General features: G+C 43.3%; 1 protein-coding gene across 1 annotated transcript in view; it reads left to right on the plus strand.

Moving 5' to 3' along the window:
- The window catches only part of LOC111863698 (neurobeachin), a 554,452-nt gene that overhangs the window by 193,069 nt on the left and 336,854 nt on the right, over positions 1-24,529 (plus strand). The window contains exon 2 of the mRNA XM_033751163.1: positions 16,227-16,331. Within this exon, the coding sequence (XP_033607054.1) occupies positions 16,227-16,331 (105 nt within the window). The remainder of the gene's footprint in view (positions 1-16,226; positions 16,332-24,529) is intronic.

Consider the following 24,529-nt stretch of genomic DNA (forward strand, 5'->3'; position numbering starts at 1 on the left):
AGTTCTCTTTTTTTGGAAGGAAAGGTAGCAACTCGCGGAGCGAAGTAGAGGCTTAAGCTTTTCTTAACCTACGTTTCCTCACTGATAATGTTCAAGACAACAATCGGCACTTCATCCCTTTCAAAGACGCGAATAATTTATTTTTAACGACAGAATTATGTTTCTCAAAAGTGTCGCTTTGCGTACCGCCAGAGAAGGATAATCCTTATCGAACTTCAATATCCATGAATTGAATAAATCATAGATGTAACTGTAATAGTGAATAATATGAAAACAACTGATAAATATATCAAGGATTGCTTGAACTGAATATTTTTCATTAACGTGCATGCGAGAGGTGGAGCGCTCTCAGTCTCACAATGTGCACAGCAAGCCGTCTGTCCTGCTGTGTGGCCGATCTTTAGACTTAGATAATAAAACATAATGAACCAGCTTGAAGCAGTGATTACTGACGGCAGTAAACTGTCATGTTGTGTCTGTAGCCTTTGCTGAACCGGCCCGCTTCTCCTGCCGTATGTCTTCGAAGGAAAAAGATTTCTGGACCAGTTTGTGTTACGGGTGGACAGATTCCCACTAGAGTGAGGTTACTTCCGGGCCGATGCATGCCGAAACCAACCGTTCCTTTTCTCCCTCTGTTCCGGAATTCTTCCTTTCTGTGGTCATCGTGTTTGTCGCCCTTTGAAGCGCGCAGAGCTCGGATTGCTGTCTGGGTCAAGCTTCGTGGTCACAAATGTCGAAAGTCACGATTCTGAGAAACCTAAGTTGGTACTATTTTATATCTGAGGCTACACAGACGAAGCCATGGTTTCTGATACATTGAGGTTTCTAAGAGATTCATTTGCCATGCAACTTTGACTACGCGACAAGCATTCGGCGATCGCTGATACCATTTGTTGTGATTTATGTAGCATAACATACCGGCGGAGTTGATGAACTTCAATAAGTAATACAGTTGAAGACATTAGTAGCTGTACGAAGAAATGAAAGTATAATTTAAACAGAATTTAATTGCGACGACAATGGGGAATGTGAAGAACAGACTGGAATATAAATTTTGAAGTTGGTGGACGTAGAATTGGACTATCGGTGGTAACGAGAAAACATCCGACACGTAGGAAAGTAAGTTCATTGTATGTTAGGGTTACACTTTACGTAACCCACCTTCCTACACATATGATTTGTACTTTATACTTGACTGGAAGTTTCTGACGAAAGGGTGACCGAGTAAATCAGTCACCTAGGTAAAGCTGAAATAAAATGGTAACCACCGAGTCATGTGTTCGGTGAAGTTGCACAATTGTTACGTAAGTTTTGGGGACTGCGCATCGAATCAAGCAGTAATTATACATATAGTCTGGCACCATCCTGACATGATCCCCTGGAATGACTCCATACTCCACATTCTGGGCACCAGAACCAAATCCATGCTATGGTGGATGGTGCATTTCGTACATATTCGTCCTTATGGCAGAATTCTGTTTTATCAGCATTCGTTTCGTCGGAGAAGCTTCGTAAAATATTTTTATTTCTAACCGCTGAGTTCCTTGCACGTTTAGGGGCCCCATACATATACGAGTCTAGCTCGCGAGTCCTACTCGGCTCGGGTTCGAATGAGCCAAATTCGTCCGTGTGTGGGTCGTCACGCTCATACGTGTGTGGTGAAATTAATCCGAGCCCGGCTCCTCGCTTAGCCGTACTCGCGATCCACACTCGTACGTGTATTGGCCGCCTAATACTCATTTATACTCCCTCTTCCTTTGTAATTTATCCTTTGTTGCTTAGTCTTCTCTGTGCAATCATATTGTAGCATGTAGACCCGTTGCTAAGTAATGACTGTGTAAACAACACATTCCTAACATACAATGACTGAACAGCAACAAAGGAACGGTGTTTTCTGTGGTGTCCATGCCGAGGTGTTATAAGCTGGGCAATAAGTGAGTTAGTTGGTGCAGTGCAGGGAAGTGAAGAGTTGATTTGTGAGTTAGTAATTAGTCAGAGAACTGCAGTTCCGTCATTGTGCACTGTTGCTGTTAGAATCCTGTAGCTTAGGCACAGGGATAGTTCGGGAAACCCAGAGTAAGGTGAACATCAGCCGTTGGAAGCCCACTACCAGGCAACAGCTGGTTAATACACAGCAGACGGAGAATGAATGAATGTAATGAACTAATGAGTGTTTGAATTAGCGATAGCGCTACACATGTAGGTATGATCTGTAACTGGGCAGTATATCAAATTACCAATCGAAACCCCGTTTGTAGTGACTAAACACGTGACAATTGTCTTCGCTCGCTTGGAAACCGGGATCGTGGGGTCGAACCCCACTTTGGGCATGGATGTTTAGTTTGTGTGTGTGCGTATTTCTGTGTTTATGTACAGGTAGAGGCCTTGCGACGAGCTGATCACCCGCCCAAGGACTCCTACCCAATGTGTATCATCTAGAAAAACCGAAGTGAACGAAGAAGTTCATGGAGGTAGGCCTAGGCCCACTGGGGCTGTAGTGCGAATGGGGCGGGAGAACACGTGACAATATTTTCTGCTGCATAACCTGTAAAAGTCTCAGAATGCTTCTTGCAGTAGACTTCTCATTTGGAAGCGGGTAATTTTCTCTAACAGACTACGAAATATGTTGGAAGGCCCAGGCGTAGGAATATTTCCTGACGATTTCGGATACGAGCCATTTGAGTTGGTGGCAGGTTCCGTTGAGGGCTGACAAGGAATCTATGAGTAACCGGCTGAAGTAGTGACAGGCTCAGCGTACGGTTGGCAGGGAAACTGAAATGGGACGATACGAACTAGTGAGCAGCTCACGTAAGCACTGCAGAGGCGCTACTGGCAGATACAGCTGAAGACTTGTGAAGAGTCAGAGTTAGATAATCTGAATTAATGGCGAGATTCGCTAAACGTTGGTGGTAAATGATGAATTCGGTAATTGCAGTTGAGCGAAGCATGAAGTAACGTTTTTGTGTTAATAACGTCATTAAAGAGGAAATGTTAAAGAAAGCGTAATATAAATATACGTATCCTTCGTTATGTGCGAGTTCAGAAGAGTTATTTCACTTTAACGCGATGAAATGATTTAAACCTATTTCAATTACTAGCCTTCGCTTTAATGCTGACTGCTTGCTGACCAGTCTAGAGAGCTAGGCAGAAGGGCGATTAACTTTTGTGAGGTTTTGCGGAGGAGACATATGAAGGGACAAGTGAAAATTGTGTTCAGTGTATGGTATTCCACCGCATGCAGTTTCCTTTTTTTTTTTTTTTTTAAACAACTATCACGTATGTGGAGGAATACCTGTGTTGATAGACTTTCGTCCTGAAGATGTAGGTAGCATGTTCCTCAGAAACATTGGTACCTGCCTACCAGATACGCGATCAGAACGCTATTATGAAACTTCGCCGCCATTGCAACCTCAAATCTGATAATCTTTCATTATGTAAGATTTGAGGATTTCACGGCGGTGACTATGAAGAAAGCAGTCTTTTGGGATTTGGCACCGTGTATATGTGTTGTTAACCGACGTTTCGGAGGAACGCATCGCCTCCATCTTCAGGATAGAAGGAAAAATATAAGAAATCCGTCTGCTTTTACCGGTTCTCACGGTCTCTTCGCTTGCGGATTTCTTATTTCCTTCTATCCTGAAGATGGAGGCGATACGTTCCTCTGAAACGTCGGTTAACACCATATATACACGGTGCCAAATCCCAGAAGACTGTTTTCTTCACAGTCTTTCTTCAGTTCGTTTTCTGTTTTGGGCATCTAAGGAGGAAAACCACGTTAGTTGCAGCCGTAATTTTAGAAAATAATACTAATAAAATGTGTGGGATTTAGCAATTTACCATAGACCCATGATCCGACTTGTGGTAACGAAAACTCGCTTGGTGGTAATGGGATCCATAGTGACACTCATTGCTCTGAACTCGCTGACAAACGTCAAACGGCATCTGAAGGTAATAACTAAATAAACTTCTCGGTGTGTTGCTGTACCTTATATAGATGTCTCTCGTGTGTTTAAGCGTTTGTAAAAGGGACGTAACAAGAGAACGGCACGTTGAAATCGACGACAAATTGCAAATATTAATACCGGATTCCTTATTCCTGGTTCCATCGAAAGCCATTCCTTCTGACTGAATATAAACCAAAAGATACTCGCTCGTTCGTGACCTGCAGCATAATTTACTATCCTGCAACGTTGCTGTGGTAACTCGAAATTACCTAATTACGGAGTCTTCTGTCACCGTTACAGAACGTTTTGTACGCAAATTATTGTTTTTTTTATTGCTAGTGGGGTGGGACTAAGTCCCTTGTACTGCGGCCACTTCTGGCCTATTGTACCTGCCCCTGATGATAGGTGAGGGTGATTGTGGAGCAGTTGGTGGAATGAAGATTGGCAGGGGAAACCGAAGTACTCGGAGAAAACCTGCCCCCACCAGAAATCCCACTTTACCAGACCCGGGATCGAACCCGGTCCGCCGCGGTGTGAAGCCAGCGACTAACCGCTTGAGCTATGGCGCTATACTTACATATCAGTTTGATAACAGAACTGGCGGTTGAACTGGCAGGGTTGTTTACCACGTATACTTCGGAGCTAAAGAGGGTTGCACCTTCCAAAACATTTTAAACGTCATATTTTTAGTTAAATGGTGGTGCTCATTCTCCGTGTCTGTCTTAAGTATATTGTTACGATTTGATCAACGCATTGGTAGGTAAGAGCTCTGTAAACACGGTCCAACACGCAACAATTGAGGAAGCTATGTTTTCTGTAGATACGGGCGTCGCGCCAATAGACTGGCTGGATAGCGATCACGTGATATGTGTTTAAAATCGGTCCATGTCCGTTCATCGGCTACATAAGTAAGAGTTACAATTCGTTCAGAGTAGTTACGAGGCAGTCATAAGCTGGAGGAGTGATTAATAGATGGACTTCATTTGAGTTCCGAAGTTCCAAGTGAACAGCAATGTGGCTAGAAGACTTAGTGTGTGACTTTACCTGGTCTGTAGTACATCCATTTTGGGAATGTATACTTTAGGGAGACTTTTATAGTTCCTGTGTTATAAACCCTTTGCCTGGAAACGGATAGTGAAGACTAGTGGAAATAGACTGAGAATACGTGTATTAGTGTGGAGTGATTGTAAATTGTGTAAATCAGCAAATGTTTTAATTATTTATATTTACGACCTGTAGGTGGTTAATAAATCCAATTACCAATCCGAACCCAATCTTTAGTCACTGTAACACGTGACAGTATGTACATGGAACCCATTTTCATGCACAAATATATTTTACGCGCATGCTCACATTATAAGAATATGAACGCCTTCGTTTGTTGAGCCAATTTTGTGCACTTACACTATGCGGGTATATTCATATGAGGACCAAACGCCGTTTTCATTTTGCCCACCATAACTGGTACAGCAGGTGTTCTTGTATGAGGGGGGAAACACATATCAACTGGGGTTCGTATGTCCATACCAGAGAGCGCAACTGAACAAGACAGGCAGGTTGCATAATGCAGAAGTGAGCATATTGCCCCGTGTGCGGCTCGCATGGTGTGTGCCAGACTTCCGCAGTAGTCACTTCATCACATTCGATACTCAGTATTATTTGGAGATAATACATAGCTATAAAATAGCTTTATCAAGAAAGATGAAGCTTGGCCTAATCATGTTTTCGTTATTTATTTTATGTATAAAGTGCCTGTATGAATTAACGCCTAATGGGGAGGTCTTTTTAACTCCTACTGAACAGTTAAGTACAATTCCTAATGTTATATTTTAGCGTCCTGTTGCACTGATTTAAGTCCATGATTTATTTAATCCGTCTTGCAGTGCATACATTCAGATAAATTCAGGAGATAAATGAATGTATGCATTGCAAGACGGATTAAATAAATCATGGACTTAAGTACAATTCGTTGAAGTTCTTCGTGTGCTTCACGAAGCATGCCCTGAAGACATATGGGGTGAGTGGAAGTATAGCTCTTTGCATTCTTAACCTTTACAGTATGTGGTGGTGAGTGGTCAACTCCACGTCCCCACCCCTTTACCCTCGGGGAAGCGTCCCAGGTACTCATTGCGTAGGGTGTTGGGTTAGACCCCAGACTGGGCCTGGTTGTAGTCGTGTAGATAAACCCTGCCTCTGCCTGGAACCCCCTGTTGTAGGCCTCCACATTTGTGCAACAAGCTGAAATTAAGGATGTTCTTGAGAACGACTCACTAACAACATATTGATATATACCATAAAGATATATACCGTATTTATAACTTTTATGTGAAACATTTTCTAATATAGTAAATATTTGACAAAATATCAGCAAAACACCTTTTTAATGTGATTAGCTGTACCGCGGCCGTTGGATTTGTGGTTCTCACAGCGCTGACCGCGAAGAGTACTATTTGTTGGATGTGATACCATGCAGTCCAGTAGTTCTCCGACGTTTCGGAACAACGTATCATCTCAGTGTTCATAGTCGAAGAGAAGTAAGTAGCAAGGAGAAGGAACACAGCACGTTCATCCAAAACGTTATATGAAGTTCTACCGAACTACACGGCGTCACATCGCAGAAGATAATACTCTTATCTTCAACAGTGGGTTTGTATCTCCCTAAATTAACGTCAGAGGAAATGCGGCAGTACAAAACCGGAAATGAAACACGGGAAATAGGTCTGTGTACTGGAGTACTAGTTCCTATCGGTATTGGTTTCCCTGAAGTGACTGTGCAGGTAAAGTAAAGGTAGCGTCAGGTTGAACCTAGCGTTACAGTTGTGATTGTATGTGAGGGTCAGACTTTAGGAACACTGGTTTACGGTAAACCGCTCTAAAGGAGGGCTGTGGAGTCGACCAAGCATTTCCTGTTCCTGAACCAGCAGGCAAGACGAAACGAAGTCAAGCTGTCCCTTGCTGTGGAATAGTTCTGCTGATTGATGAATCAAGGAAATGGCTTTGAGTAGAGGTAGAGCGAGCAGAGGAATCTGTTGAAGGGCTGGAAGTAGCTGTGTGAATCCTTCTGTCTCCTAGATGTCTTACTGTAGCAGAGAGCCAAATCATCTTTGTCTGTATGAAGGACACAGTACATGCTACCAGAATAACTTCCTCTTCCCTTTGGTATCTGGAACTAGTCTAAATAATGTTTAAAAATTAAGTTCGTACCTCACAGAAAATGCTATAACTTAATTATAAAGATGAATTTGTTAATGTTCTTAGGGGAGAAACATACGGAACACACGCGTATACTATGTGGGCAGAGTGTATGTTATTTTATCATTACGTTGGTTGCACATACAATGACCACTGTGATTTAAAGAGTCAGTATTTCCTGTTCGCTGCGCTCATCTGGCCTAACTAATAAAAATAGAACCGCAAGTCATATGCTTTTCCTGATTTGGGATAGCTTTATGTAGAACATGATGACCCTATGCTTGTATTTGGCAATTTTATAAGATTGTATCCTGTTTGTATTTATTTTAAGGCTGTGAGTATTTGAAGAGATTAGCTTCTGTGATAGGACGTCGTGTAGTCTGTTGGAAGTCAACCGATATTTCAGAGGAACATGACATCGTTCTCTTCGGGTTGAAGAATAACCCAAGCACGAGACCACCGTGAAGCACGTAAAAACGAGAGCTGGTTCGCGCAGATTTGTTGCTTGGATCATTTTTCAGCGTGAAGATGGAGGCGATATGGTAAGGTAAGGTGAAGCTATCCGTGTAACAGGTCGTGGAAGTTCATAGGGTTGTGAGACGTTGCGGCTCCCACATGTTCTAGATAATCGGCTCACAGATAGCGGTAAGATTGTCAGCTTAAAGCGCGGCTGCGCTTTCCCCCCACCCCTCTGATACATCGATTGACTTTGAGCTAGCTGCATGGCATAACTCTTCATAGTCACCGCGGTTGACTTTCAGCTAGCTGCATGGCATAACTCCTCATAGCCATCGCGGTTGACTTTCGGCTAGCTGCATGGCATAATTCTTCATGGCCATCGCGGTTGACTTTCAGCTAGCTGCATGGCATAACTATTCATAACCACCGTGGTTGACTTTCAGCTAGCTGCATGGCATAACTCTTCATAGTCACCGCGGTTGACTTTCAGCTAGCTGCATGGCATAACTCCTCATAGCCATCGCGGTTGACTTTCAGCTAGCTGCATGGCATAACTCTTCATAACCACCGTGGTTGACTTTCAGCTAGCTGCATGGCATAACTCTTCATAGCCACCACTGTGAGAGCCTCGAATCCTGCACTGTGAATGTTCGTATTGGGATGTGTACCGTCAGTTTAATGCTCCTGTCCATGAATAATTAAGTTGTGTCCGACATAATTCATTTTCTTTCCATTTTGTGTTTAACAGAATTTGTACTTTGCAGTGTAAGTATTTATATCTGATTTGTGTGCATCACCATTTGGGGTCGAAACATATGTGTACTACGTAATTGTAAATAAAAAAACAGAGTGTTTTATGTAAGTCTATATGACGGCTAGTTTACGCGTAGTCTTCGGCAGGTACCTGTACGGTTCGCGGACGCGTTACCGGTTGTCTTGGCAGATACTTCCGTTGTTCGTCAAAGTCTTCCCACAATAATGACGGGATAATGCCTTCAAAGAGGCCACTATCAATTTGTTTACATTCTTCCTAATTTATCGAGCCATCTCGCATGCGTCCTTATGCACTACGTTTCCTGGACAGAGCAACCGTGCACTCAACGTCTTGCATTGTGGGTCGTCCCGACTTGATGGAAAGAGCGGCCGGTTTTTCCGCCAGAATCTCCGCTAGCAAAGATACTCGCTAAATGTTCTGTGCTCTGAGTAACCGTTTTTAAATATATTAAGAAGTTACTTCATAGTTATTCGTTTGGCAATAAGTGCCACCCCACATGAGAAACCTCTGTTGGGAGGTTTGTGACGATTGGCACCGAGATGACGAGTACTTCATATGTGCCATCTGTGAGATATGAGGTTCTTACGGCGGTGAATATCCGGATTACGGTCTTATGGGACCTTGCTCTTACATAGATCGGTAGAGAGGTTTCGTAAGAAGGCGCTGATTCCATCTGAAACGCAGAAGACACTCTTCTGCCGTGTCGCTAGCGATAACAGGTTCCTTCGAAACATTTCTACGGAGCCGCATATTCTTCGTGAGAATCGATCTAACGATTACAGCTTGCTGTCAACCTAAGTGCATGTGAAGCTTGCAGTGTATGCTTTAGGAACCCTCCATTTCCAGCATACTTTCCATATTTTGAAAGAAGTTCTGGGAAGAACTGGCCATCCACTTTCCCTTCACTACATGTTGAGTGTTTGGTACAACGTGGACCCGGCGTCCAGCAGTTCTTCTATTGCTACGTGTGTATTCGTTGCCTCGGAAACGCGTTCACGGAGCCCATCTGCAAGGATTTGTAATATTGCGCCATTCTGTTCATTGTTAGTTTCTTTAATTTTGAGATCTCATCAGGGATGGCATCGGCACTTGACTAACGAGTGTGACACCCTCCGCATTCAAACATTGATTGGTTGTGGATGTGGTACGTGTATGCTGGGGTTTCCAGTGTGTCTGACCCTCTTCAGTACAGATGGTTGTGATACCTCTGCTTCAGGCATCACTAGAGAGGTGCAGTGCTTATTAACGCTCTGTTATGAAACATTGCGTGCATAGTTGCGCAGAAGCGAATCAGAGCGTCTGCTGCTACTGAGCGCCGGTATCGTTTTTCTCCGCTGTAGCTCATACTTCTTCTAGTTAAGGTTTAGGCAGCCTTCAAACTAACATGAGTACTGTAGGTACCGCCTGCTTCAGTAGCCAAAAGTACTGCAGTTTGCTAGAGTTTCATGTGGTTCTCAGAATAAACAGTGATTGTTTCTGTAAATTGCAATAAATGGTTCATGTTTGTAATGGAAATGCAGTTTGTATTCTCTCGGATAAGAAAGGGACTTAGGCTTGAGAGGACTGATCAGTTATGTTTCGACCTTCCATCTGCGTGGCTTATGTCATGTCGAGTGACCGATAACTGTTAATGTTCCGAAGGAGGTGATCGGTATTAACTCGTATGTTACTATAGCAGGATCAGTCTCTAGGGGCTTAGGCGAAGGCAGTCAGGATCGCCATACTGCGAGCACAGAATCGAAGCTGACACCTGGAAGCACCAGTTTCGGCCCACCTTCACATATTACAGTCGTTATTATAAGCGAACTGCGGAGCCTCAGCCATGTATGTTTAGCTATTCGACTGCAGGCGGTGCATGGGAAATACTTCGTTCAGAGTTTTTTTTATTGATAGTGGGGTGGGACTAGTTAGTTAGTTAGTTATTGGAGAGGGTGTGTTTCCCCATGCACTGAGACCAGTATTGGTCCATTGTGCTTCCCTCTATGATATTCTACCAGTCTCTATACCATACCGATATTGGTGCGTACCATCAGTCCCGACCGAGCCAGCGAGTTCGGCCTCTACTGGCTTGGCGGTATCTATAATGCTTCCCCCACCTATCAGAGGTGTTAGAGACTACTGTTGGGCGGGAAACGTCCTTGAATTTGGCTCAGTGACCTCCTTTGGAGATATGAGGTTCTTTTACGTGCCGTAAAGCTACGACACGGGACCCACGGCTTAAAGTCCCTCCCGGAGGAATTGTTCCCTGAATTTTTCCGCCCTTAAAATTCGACGACCTCCGCCGGGTTTGAACCCGCGTACCACGATTCATGAGGTGGGAACGTTACCTCTAGACTACGGAGGCCGCTGTGGGGTGGGACTAAGCCCCTTGTACTGCGGCCACTTCTGGCGTATTGTACCAGCCCGAGATGATAGGTGAGGGTGATTGTGGAATGAAGATTGGCAGGGGAAACCGAAGTACTCGTAGAAAACCTGCCCCAGCGCCACTTTGTCCACCACAATTCCCACTTGACCAGACCCGGGATCGAACCCGGGCCGCCGCGGTGAGAAGCCAGCGACTGACAGCTTGAGCTATGGCGTGGCCCTCGTTCAGAGTTCACTCTACTTGAAGTTGTGGTTTTTAACGCGTTAACATTCGCGAGTACGCGTATCTTCTCCCGTCAAGATGAGGAACGGATTTGACGCAATAAGAGCGTTCAACTTAGTCCTCGCATGTTCTAAAGGCCTTCACATAGGTAGGGCAAATTCAGTGAAGGGTCCTCGAGAACTCTGCTCAGCTGGAGTAGGCCCTTTCTCTGGTGAAGTGGTAGCGCTGTACGGCAGCCAGGGATACAGCACTCATGCATCTCCCTCAAACAGTCCCGCTCCACACAACACGTTTGCAGTTTGAAACCCTACAGTCGTATGAGCATGAAGCATTATCTGAACTTGGCTTAAATATCCGCGTCACGTGGCACAGCAATCGATACCGTAATAATGGAAATAAACATTTTTTTTTGTAATTATAATTTTCGTTTGCATGTTTTGGAAGAATGAATAAATTCAGATAGTTCTGATACGTTCCATTCTCCTCTCCAACTGAAGATAAGTGGCGCACTGTAACAGTATCTTTACATTTCCTGAGGTAAGTTGTTCAAAATATGTGTTATACTACTTTGGCTTTGGTGACTGAAGAAACCAACGCAAAACCTCAGGATATTCGGTCTCTGTATCGAGACCTCAGCTCGGAACGTTCAGAATGCAAAGCAAGAGAATGCCTCATTCATTCGGGATCCAATGCTGATACAGTGTTGTTAAACCAAGTGAAATATGAAAGTGAGGAACGTTTGTTCACTAGGTCTCTTCTGGTGTCTTGCTCCTTTTCCCAGAAACAAATTTATGCCTCTGCGGAAGCATGTATTGAATTTCTATTTCTAAGTGAAAGCCTGCTATTTCTGTTGAATGGTATACCATCATAATTCTCGTGGGGCCATCAGTGACATTTTCAGCCTTTCCTTTATCGTCAAGTCTTTATTTGTAGCAAGTTTAAAGTACGAAATGAAGTTCGATTATTTGGGACGGAATGACGGAAATATAGAAACTGATAGGTCGTTACTGTCAGTATTTACGGACGTATAAATTTGTCTTTCCAATAGCATAAACATAATTGCAGAGTCTGCATTTGTGAGGTTGTGCAACGCAATCCTGATTTCAGTTTTCGTTCTTTACGTACCGTTAGCTGTACTGTCTGGTGCTCACACCATACAATTCAGATTAGTCTCATATTCCTTTAGGGGGCTAGATTTTACCGTCTTTATGACTGAGGGAATGCTGCGCCCACCCATCCACCTCAGGTTGTGTTTACTCTTCTATACCTATTGTTTGCCGGTCACGGTAGCCGAGCGGTCTAAGGCGTGCACAGTCTTCGCTCGCTTGGAAGCCGGGATCGTGGGTTCGAGTCCCACTCAGGGCATGGATGTTTGTGTGCGTTTTTCTGTGTTTGTGTACAGGTAGAGGCCTTGCGACGAGCTGATCACTCGCCCAAGGAGTCCTACCGTATGTGTAAGATCTAGAAAAACCGAAGTGAACGGAGAAGTTCATGGAGTAGATAATGAAAAGTTCAGTCCAGTGTGACATACGAGTTTACAACACTTCAGTCCTCATTCGCCTTACATGTTTCGAGTCAAAAGACTCATCTTCAGAGGCGCACCACTACGATAAGGAAACACTGTCACATAAGATATTTTAACAATATGCACTTTGGACATGACTAATGCTCTCTTATATCTTATGTGACAGTGTTTCCTTATCGTAGTGGTGCGCCTCTGAAGATGAGTCTTTTGACTCGAAACTTGTAAGGGGAATGAGGACTGAAGTGTTGTAAACTCGTATGTCACACTGGACTGAACTTTTCATTATCTACTCTGTAATTAATAGTGTGACGGACCAAAATGAGACAAGTTAAGTTTATGGAGGTAGGCCTAAGCCCACTGGGGCTGTAGTGCCAAGAAAAATGGAAAAAAAAATAAAAAATACCTATTGTATATTTAATGATTCTGTTAGTATTTCAGACGATGTAACGTAAAATTGTCCACCGATGGTGTCTACATATTATTGTGGTGGTATGATTTGAGTGCTCCTGTGACTCTGAGAGCAATGCAGGCGGTAGCGCAGCTACTGGTAGGGCCACCCATGCCGGACAGGCCAAGGGGTAGGAGCCAGATACCCTGGTCCTGCAGGTTTGGGGTTGGGCGTGAGGTTAACAATCTCACGCCGTAAAAACTAAAATTGTTCAGAAACCGAACAGGCAGCCTCGGATGGCTGAACTGAACGGAAATCGACACCAGCGAAGAAACACGGAAGTGAAAGGATGGGGAGGAAAGATGAGAACAGAGAACAATGGAGGCAGATTGTTCAGGAGGCCAAAGCTCACCCTGAGGTGTAGCGCCGAGGGGAAGGAAGGAATGTAACGTAAAATTATAGGGATATTAGTATATAATGAGTTGAAAATGTCATGGAAGGAAGCGTCCATGATCTAATTTTACGTACCGAGGAAAACCACAAATAGGTCATTGTATATAGTAGGTCTGCTATCCGAGATTCGAACCCGGAACCTCCAGAATAAGAAGCGCAATCGACATCTACGTTCCGTCCGCTGCAGTCGTTGCGAATGTCTTTTGTTGTTATTTCGGAGGCTCTGAATGCCGACCTGAAACTGACTGGAAGTAGAGATGTCGACCTAATGCGCACATCTATGCCGGGTGCGTTATAGGTCCTTAATGGTTAAGTGTTCCAGATACAAATGTATTGTTTCCAAGCTGGTCGTACTGCTGCGCAGTTTGCCGACGTATATATCCGTGTATTTTTTACATATTCTTAATGTCGAATGTGAGAAATAGATTTCATATCTTCATTTATTTATTGTGTCGTACATCAATTTTTGTTCGATGAACTGTTTTTGGTAAAATCCATGAAATTCGGTTTCAAATTCAGAAGTAGTGATAGTACACTGCACCAAATTAAAGCGGCATGTAGATTCATTAAAATTGGAAATGATTTTTATAGTAATTATCGAATTAATTCAAAATGAAGTTGATACTTGAAGTCCCAGTTTTTCTGACCTGTAGGCTGAAGAAATTGTTTCACCTCCCCTTGTGTTCTGTCTCGGGTGCAATTGAATAGCTGTCTTTCTCGTGTCTTCATTGGCTGACGTGTGCGGCGACATGTGACAGGATAAGCGTAACCAAGCGATTATAATGCGACACGAAACGACAGTCTGAACTTGGGATGAAATCTGCGGAAATAAGACTGAAATATAATAATTTATTAATTAATCAGCGCAACAGTTTGATCATATATAACATTAGGAGCTCGCACTGCTTGTATGTGAACCAAGGTCAGTACCAGTTACTGTAGGAATTACGTTTGTGTATAATGGCTTGGTGATGCATACGCATTCGCCGTAAGATTCTTTGAGGATCTAAATTGAACATCACCGACCATTAGAACGTATTCTAATGGATCCTGGGTTGATCTCGACCCTGAGACCGACTGCCCTGTTGCAATCGCTCTAAATTCTGTCCTCATCCAGGAAAATACATTATTAATACGTCAAAATACGTCTTAGTCGTTTCCTTTCATGTACCTTTTATCAGCAATAAGCATCCCACTTCGGCTGAATAGACCCATAACGTGGGATATTGAATAAAAGTGTAGTTGCGTAACACAAGAATCAGCCAAGGCTTTTACAGTTCCCGCGTCGTTCTTGAATGTTGAGCAGGTTTAATTTCAGCGGGAAATCTGATGTTGTGCGGGTGCACACTGTGTCGCTGTGTGAATAGAATTGGGCTTGGTGGTAGTCACAAGGCTGGATCTGTGATACCGGTCCCTATTTTTTTAGAAAAATATTGAAAGAGGATAACGTTGTAGTTTGTTACTTCAGAAATTGGAATATTGTTGATGCTGTTGTTGGTGATATTGTTAGAAGCAAGCGTGCCCCTTCCTCGCCGAAGGTATTGTTGCCCTTCTTGCTGATACCCTTTAAAGAAGGAATATGTGACATTTGAATTGAGAATCACGTCATTAAAAATAAAAGGATGGGCAATGAGGGTCTGAATCCCACCCAGAAACTCTGTGACGTGTAGTAACCGTATTGGCGGAGATTTCGAATGTGGACTCTTCATATGTTCAAGGGTCTCTCTCGGGTTCGCGGTAGAGATAGGATACTGACAGAAAGCGACGAAAAATTTCATTCATTTTTGTGTACATACATTATTGTTTTGTTGTCAGATGCATTGTTAACTTTCATAAAATTTACCACTTTTTTTTTTCGGAATATAAGCAGTACTTCCTCCAAAACTGGATGTCCATTAAACAAAGTCTGGCTTGTGAGCTCAGCCTTACTGGACGGACTGTTATCGTATTCTTACAAGCTATGTGGCACAGTTAGCAGGCAGTACATTATATGAAGAAAGCAGTCTTCTGGGATTTGGCACCGTGTATATGTGGTGTTAACCGACGTTTNTATATGTTGTCACGTGATGGGGCGCGTATAGACGGAGTTTGGATTGGTAATTGGGTTTATTCAACCCCTACAGATCCGTGACTACAAGTAATTATAACCGTTTCACTAATTCACACATACAGTTCACTAGAACACACGTTTAAGTCTTCTGAGCCCCCTGTGTCTTTACCAGTCTTCTGATAACGGCTTCCAACATCAGACGTTCCTCTTCCTCTGGGTTGACTAATCGTCAACCGGCCTCATCTGCCAGCAACACCTCAGTGGCTGTACCGCAGCAGTCCTCAAACTCACTCCACTGACTGACTCTAACCACCAACTGTCTCCTCACTGACTTGCCCCCCCTTATAACATCGGCGCGGACCGCATAGAAAACACCTCTCGCGCTGTGCCATTGTTGCTTTCGTGTCTATTGGGGTTTCCACATGATCGCTATTCAGCTATGGCCTAGTAACGTCCGTTACTTGCAGAGCCATTACTTAGTAGTGGCTGTTGTATACTTGCATATTTCGCGGTCATTGTCTAGCAACGGCTCTACATGCCAAATTATATATATATATGTAGAGAGGGAGAGGGAGAAGGGGGGCACTTGGTGCTACTGTGAACCCAAGGGTGCACGTCGAAATACTAATTAATGCGCTGTTCATGTCCCTGTTCATGCTTCCTTTTCGCTACACGAAGTAGCATCTCATTCTAACTTGTAATGCAGGTTGTAATGTCCTTGTCTATGTAACCGAGTGCTGTGCGCTGTGGATGCATGTGATGCGTTCTTTATTCAGGGGCTGTCTACATTGAAAAGCTCAGTAGAGGCAGGATAACGACTGTGCTTATTGGGTTATTGTCTTGTTTGTTACAGCTTGTGGGAGGAGAGTTTGACATGGAACTGAATTTCGTGATCCAAGATGCACAGAACATCAAACATATGCTGGAGCTGCTGGACCATTGCCCTTCTAACCTGCAGGTAATAAACTAAAGAGAATGGGTTCCGAACTTCGTGCATGTCGTGTCTGTGTGTTTTGTAATGTGTTTTATATATAATGACAGTATTACCTGCCCATTCATAAGCCTGTTTGATTTCTATATTTCGGCCAGCGCCATGTCCATGTTGTACAGCGTTTTGGAAGATCACACCTGCTCTAAGTTTAGAATTAAATGATGCGTCTTTTGTCCTCATTCACTACTTAATCAATTAAACCGTAAAAAATTGAATTGTGCCCATCCGTAGTCCCTCAAACGGCGCATAGAACTACAACTCAATTCACGCAGTGAAATAGAGCTCTAGCAGTACATGACATACTCCGACGGAAGTTAGCTCTATTTTTCGGAGAAGCAGTAAAACTTATAGTGAAAAATGTAGTTAAAAGAAGCGGCAGTTAACACTGTGAGTTAAGATGCAAAGGAGGTGGCAGCTAAAACTCAGTTAAGTTTTAAAGGAGGCAACAGTTAAAACTGTGAGTTAAGGTGAAAGGAGGCTGCAGCTAGAACTGAGTTAAGTTGTAAATGAGGCAGGAGTTATAACTTAATTGCACTGCAGCTTCTCAGAATGTCTAGGTAATAACCTTAATACTATCTGAATGCCGAAACCAATCTTCGTAGAACTTTGTACATATATCGTGCCATTTGAAGCCATCTCAACAGTGTAATTCATAAATCACTCCCATCAGTGATATCAACATTGAAGCCTCCGAAATTGCTATTTTAACAACTTCAGTATGCATACACACCAAAGTTTTCTTTCAGCTTGTGTCAGGTGCTCAACTTACAGTGAAAGGAAAGTAGGCGATGAGTTATTCCCAGAACTTCCTGTTTTAAGTAAGGTTAATGCCATAGTGTATTACATTTAGGGGGTACACCTTTTCGAGTTCCGTTCACGTATGCTCTTGGTATATACTGCTCAGATCATTATAATGGCGTAGTGAGATTCGGAAAGTTTTTCGTATAAGGAGAGGTCGCAGTGTTGCATGCGGGATTGAAGGAGAATTTTTATTAAAAATGTACCTTGTCCCGAATATAGAACAGAGTTAATGACTGAGCCAGTGTTCCGGCAATACGCATTTCCAGTAAGGAGAAGGCACATACTTTTAGAAGTCCCCTCTCTTATCTTCCTATGTCAGTTGTAGTAGTTTAGTAGCAACGTTTGGTTTATCTGAATAAGCTGAGTAGAAGTCTTGGAGGAGAGAGACGTGGTCTGCTTCAAGATACTGTCCCGACGCTTGGCTGAAGGAGCTTAGGAAACCCAAGAATAGCTTGAGGATATCAAGTTTTATGTCCGAGATTTACTTCTGACGACAACTCCACTTTTATCTGTATTTCATTTTTATTATATGTACGTATATTTCCGATATGAAATTGCCGTATATCAGTCGAATTTAATACTGAAATTTGATTCGTTGTTATTCATTACATCTTTCATGTTGTCATAAAACTAAAATAATTTGTATGAAATCTTTATTTTTGCATGTAACATGACTGTACAGATAGAAAACGGAGGGCTCGACGTGTCCTCCCTGGGAGACGGCGTGTCTCTCTCGAATGATGCAGTTCTGTATTACAGCTTGCAGAGTTATGTTGATCGAAAACACTTTTTGTTTTACTGCCTCTCTAAAATCGTCCCTTTTGCGAAGATCACTGTTGAATACTTTAGGATTTCCTTATAAGAAAGTCACGTGGGTTGAATTGTGATGACAAAGGAGGTCACGTAATGCCTTCAATTTTAACATGACTGAATCTGAAAGCACCCTGTCTCCGAATGTTTCCTTAGAAATATCAGGACATTATGTATTGTAGGAGGCCGCGCGGCATCTTGCTCGTGGAAGCAGTCCTTATCGTTATCAGCATTGTTACATATGAGAGCAGGACAGTCATCCTGTAAAAGATTAATGTAAACCTGTGACTGGCTCCGCCACCAATAAACTCATGTCCGAATACACGAGTAGTGTTACGCGCAAAGTGCACAAACACATTGATGATGTAAGTGCTTATCAGTAACATCCCCTTGATTTTGTAAAGCATAATAACGGGCATTCTGAATGCCCACTTAAGCGTCTAAATTAAATGCCTTTCATCAGTAATGTTGATAAATCAGATTGATAACTTTTTACTGTGTAAGTGGCAAGTCAGTTATTTGGGAACCACACTGAGAAATCGAAATTGCATTCATGAAAAAATTAGGAGAGAATTGAATTCGGGGAGTGTCTACTACCGTACGGTTCATATTATTTTGTCATTTTGCTTGCTGTCTGAAAGAATGAGACGGAAAGAACTTTAATTTTGCTTGTGCTTTGCATCGTTGTGAAAATTTGTGACATTAATGAGAGTACGTAGACTTGAGGGTGTTTGGGATCAGGTAAGTTGATGATAATATTGTGCCAAAGAGGGAAGAAATGAGAAGAGGCAGGAGAAAATTACGTATTGAGGAACTTCATAATTTGTAGTCCTCTGCACATATTATTTGTTTGATAAAATCAGTTAGGATGCGGTGGTCAGAGGTATAGCTCTCGTGTAAGAGAAATGCATAGAACGTTTTGTTAAGTAATCCTGAAGAAATGAGACAGTGTGGAAGGCCTAGACATAGATTGGTTGATACTGTTATAATGGACCTAAAACAAACTGGATATGAGATTGTGGACTGGATTCATATGACTTATTACAGGTACCGAAGCGAGTTAATGAATCTCCCGGTTTGATAAAGTATTAGTTTTATTTTTTGAGTGGCTGAACAACTATGGATTCTCAAGGACTCAGCTGCGTGGGGTTAGTGCTGCAGCTTATATTCATTTACTGCAAAAGACATGCAAGTTTTTTAGAAGTCTTCACTAAAGTTGGTCTGGCATGATTCTCTTCAGGCTGCTTAACAAAGTGCCAGACGGTATTTTTATTGGTCCTTTACGTGAAAGAAATTCTGTACAGATTTTTTCCTGTACTTCAGCCACAGAGCCTCCCGTTTTGTAATACCCTGTCACAATGAAAGATGTCTGATGCACACTTTGCGGGATTAAAGTGACGCTACCCGGCCGCTACCAACTTCAAATACAAACGTGGACGTTGAGTCCCGCTGCTGCTTGGATTGTAAAGACAAGAGCAGCTGAAGAGGTTGGACCAGTACTCGTAATACGAGTAATCACTCTGGACCAAAGATTGCTTCAGTCCATTTGATTTCAGAAAAGTAAACATCCTTGTATTTTGAAGCTTTGACAGTAGGCCACAGTACCAAACGTTGCGGTATAGTCATTAGTACTTCCTCGTAATCAGGTGGTCCCAAGTCCGAATCTAGACCCGAGGACTTGTTGTTAGTAGTATAGTTATTGAAATACATTTTGAAGCATAGATCTATTGTTAGGCAACGAATTGGTAAAAGTATTTCCCGCGGAAGGAAATGCGCGCAACAATAGGACGTCAGTTGCTAGGCAGCGGATCAGTAAACACGCCTCCTTAACAGTAGATGTTGTGTTTTCTGCGTGGTTCGTGCAAAGTGGTTATAAAGAACATAAAACAACATAAAGTAGGATAAAACAGAATGGAATTTTGAGACGCCAGCTTGCCAGGATATGAGCTTGGTAGCAGAGGAACTGAACTGACTCGAGTCTTCGGAATTGGCAATTGCAGAATAATGACAAGAAAGGAATTAGGCTATGAAAATAAGACTTCGTGTGTGATTTGAAGTGACAGTGAGATTGTTATAAATCCGTTGCCAGGATACGGCTAGTGAAGACACAATCCTAGTGCGTGTGTAAAGGTGAACTGTAAAATGTATAGATCAGCGATAGCGCTCTATTGCCTTTAGTTCGGAGTTGTGAATGTTTAAGGTGTAAGTAAATTAAATCATCCAATCAAAAAATACCCGTCATATAAATCACGCGCGGAACCCTCAATCGTGGCAATATACCCGTTTAATGGCCGCTTCGTCCCACATCCTTTCTATCTGATCGTCCTCAATTGTCCTATCATTGACTCTCCTTGAAAGTTTCATGCAGTAACTCGAGATTCAGTCAGGCGATAGTACGTTTCATTAACTTTATCTACCCTAACGACAAAGTGCGCTGTATTGCTGATCCCGAACGAGAGATGGCTGGCTGGCTGTGGAGTTCGTGATAATCCACCTCCTTGACACTCCTGATTCCCCTCTATGTCTCGCATGTTTGCTGTTCTTTCAGTCATGACAGAGATAATGCATTGACAAACGCTGGATATTATTTGCCCGGATATTTGAATATTTGCTTGCCCAAGTGCTTTCTGCATAGCATTCCCCGCTACGTTACTTAAATGGCATCCTCTTTGTCGGGCTGTCTTGCTAAGAGGCTTATAACCACGGTGACAGTTTACTTTGGAGAGGAAATAAGCTTTGAGCATATGTAATATAGCGGAACTAGTGTTTTGTGACAGACAGTGATTATGTAAACTTGTTTGTACAGGTCCCTCATCCAAAGAATGTCAACTGTTGTGTCAGTTGGATTTAGCGAACATCAACTGTTAGACGAATACAGAGATTCACGCCTTAAATTGAAATGTTTATAATGTGATCAGCAGAACAATCCGTATTGTCTCCAATTGGGCTCCTACTTTGGCATCATGTACGAGGGTAAGTCAATAAGTAAGTTACAAATGGATATAGAACTTAAACAAATAAAAGTACTGATCTGAAAAATGCTTTTATTTCTCAGCATAATCTCCTATACATTGAGGCACTTGTCCCATCGTTTCACAAGCCCCCGAAAACCAGCAGCATAAAATTCTTTGGGCTGCTGTCAGAACCAGGCGTGTTCACACGGCATGGCCTACCTCATAATGCATGACAGGTTAGGTTTTCACAAAGTCTGTGCACGATGGGTGCCGCTCATGCTGACCCCACAACACAAAATGCAAAGAATGGGTCTGGCATTACAGCATCTCATTCGCTACCACGATGAAGGACACGATATGCTAGCCCGAATTGTCACAGGTCATGAGTCTTGGGTTCACCATTACCAGCCCGAGACAAAGCGCGCGTCAGTGGAGTGGAAACATCCTGCGTCGCCTGCCGAAAGAAGTTTAAGGTGACACCATCCTCCAGGAAAGTGATGCTCACAGTCTTCTGGGATCACGAAGGCATACTGCTCACCGCATTCCAGCCCCAAGGACAAACCGTAAATGCGGACTCCTACTGTTAACATCCTCAGGAATCTTCGTAAGGCCTTTCAACAGAAGCATGCATTATGACGTAGGCCATACCGTGTGAACACGCCTGGTTCCGACAGCAGCCAAAAAATTTTATGCTGCTGGTTTTCAAAGGCTTGTGAAACGATGGGACAAGTGCCTCAATGTAGAGGGAGATTATGCTGAGAAAGAAAAGCATTTTTCAAATCAGTACTCTTATTTGTTTAAGTTCTATATCCATTTGTAACTTACTTATTGACTTACGTACGTATATCACATGGGTCCTCTTCTTGTGCCAGTGAGGAACACGAGTAGGAACACGGTTCCAAGTGCGATCTTTTAGATAGCTTCATGCTGTGTAATTCTTGATGTTCATTAATGAAGATACTGCAATTAAATTGTTTTCCTTTGTACCAGATGATTCAGGACAGTTCTGACTGCGAGTGACACACAGTGAACAATCATACCATAAAAAAACTCCGTGGCCTTTAGTCCGCAATCGAACTATACCGATCGAGCCATGCCCTAGCGCACATTAAAGGTAAAGATACAGTTGTCCCCCTGTTTAATTAATTAAGCTATACGCCATGAAGACGTGTGGGGGATTGGAGGTATAACTCCATTCTTGACCTCAGCATTAGATGGAGATGAGTGGTCAGCTTCATGCCCTGGCCGCTTTACTTCTGAGGAAAGCGTCCCTCCTACCTATTAGAAATGAGGCTGGGTGAGCCCCAGAGCCGGTCTGGATGCTGTAGAAGATAAATATTTTGCCCCTTCCAGGAAATGAACCCTGGCCGTCCAACCCATAGTTCGTCACTATACCAACTGGGCTATCCCTGCTCCAAAAGTCGCTTTCCGCAGTCTAGACTCGAACTAGGGCTGTCCAAATCGCATCGCCATATCGACTGAGCTAGCTCCCTCCTCCATTGCACATTATTTCGAAATTATTTTTCGACGAGTGCTGTAGGTCGTAGTGAGATTTAGATTGTGTGCCATGCGTTAATTTCTTGTACGATGAGCCGTTTTTATAGAGCAGGTATATTTATCTCAGTTCAGTGTAAAATAAAGTCGTATTAAAGGGAAACTGGAATAATTGTCGAACCACTTCTAATAGCAATTCCAGGCACAAAAGTCTCTTTTAATTCATTAACAAGTTTTACACATAACAGTTTCCTGGAACAGGCGGACAGGACCTCGTATCACGTGTTCGTTTTGTGTACTTAGCTCATCTTAAAGCACTGGAAATGTGAGCGTCATTTGAACTCGTTCCTGTTACTAGCCGTAATCAAGCGTCTTAAGCCGCGTATCGATTGCGCGCGGATGCCGCTTGAGGCAATGTTCATTGCTTTGTCTCGCAAAGTCGATATCATGTTGCCGCGCGCGGCAGAACGAACACTGCCGCGCGCGAACTTGGCGCGTGTCGAGCCAAATCGGAGCGGTTCTTTGTCCCGCGGCAACGGGATTTTACTGTGCTGTGCTCTCATAGTTGGGACGGTCTTGTGGCGTTCCGAGAACTGAGGAACAGCGTCGATCAACAGCCGCACGCGGCTGCCGCGCGCAATCGATACCCAGCCTTATACGCACTTGCATAATATTCGTGTCTAATGGCTTCGGTGGCCGGTCACGGTAGCCGAGCGCTCTAGGGCATGTACTGTCTTCGCTCGCTCGGAAGCCGGGATCGTGGGTTCGAATCCCACTCAAGGCATGGATGTTTGTGTGCGTTTTTTTTTTTGTGTTTGTGTACAGGTAGAGACCTTGCGACGAGCTGATCACCCGCCCAAGGAGTCCTACCGAATGTGTAAGATCTAGAAAAACCGAAGTGAACGGAGAAGTTCATGGAGGTAGGCCTAGGCCGACTGGGGCTGTAGTGCCAAGGAAAAAAAAAATAACTTCGGTAATCTTATGGATGTTGATTTTCATTTAGTTTCACCAAACAGACGGTGGAAGCTGGTGAAATTTTGATGAATGTGGGATTTGATAGAACAGCGAATTGCTGTAGTTATGATGAGAGAGTGAGAATTTATCGTGACGATAGGCTCTGAGAGCTAGCGCCCTTTTAATCTCGAGTTCTAACTGTACAATTCGGTTCCAGTTCTGATCCAGGTTGGTCTCAGCATGGGCATAGCTGTATGTGTGGACTGTAGTTGACAAGTACTTCAGTGAAACTCGTTTACTCCACAAACTCCTAGACTGTCGTGTCAAATTGCAGCTGGTTAGAAAGACAGCGGGTGGATAGGACTGTATTTGTGTAGTACTGAAGACAACGTTTAATTGCATGTTGATGGATCGGAGAAATTTCATGTAATTTTATATTCGGACCTCTACATTCCGGTCATCTAAAGGTAAGGTAAAGGTAGAGCTATGGCTGTGACAGGCCTTGGAGGCCCATAGGGATGTGAGACGTCGAGGCTCCCACATTTTCTGGACAGTCGGCTCACAGATGGCGGTAAGGTTGTCAGTGTTACGCGCCGGCTGCCCTTTACCCCCCAAGAATATTCCTGATACTCATTTCTGTTAGAGGCTGAGTCGACACGAGAGTCAGTGCGGCTGGAAGGACTAGGTAAATTGAAAAAAAAAATCGAATTACGCAATCGGGAATGGAACCCGCGACCTTCGGGCTTGTAATGTAGTGCCTCAAGCAACTACGCTACCGCGTGCCCCCCCTCCGGAAGTGTAGCAGTGTTAATTTTTTTTCGGTAACTGTTGCGGTACCGATTGAAGAGAATTTGTGGAACATCTGTACTCTATCGTGTGCGCTTGCAAGAAGTTGATGTCGTCTTTTATTCTGAGGGAAGAAGAATAGGAGAGGAGTTCCCAAGGCTACATGTTAAGAATGCTGAATGGAATGTGTCATTTAACAAGAATGTCGTCGTTAAACATTTATGGTTATACACGTCAAGTCCAGGAAGTTGCCGTTGATACGGCTTGTTGGCCCAACAGTAACGGGTGGGTGGACAAGAAGTTCTGAAAATTTGCTGCGAAGGTATGCGCCGTTGAATCACGAACGCTCTGATGGAATTTAGCATT

Source organism: Cryptotermes secundus, unplaced genomic scaffold (assembly GCF_002891405.2).
Source record: "Cryptotermes secundus unplaced genomic scaffold, Csec_1.0 scaffold369, whole genome shotgun sequence".
Classification (NCBI taxonomy): domain Eukaryota; kingdom Metazoa; phylum Arthropoda; class Insecta; order Blattodea; family Kalotermitidae; genus Cryptotermes; species Cryptotermes secundus.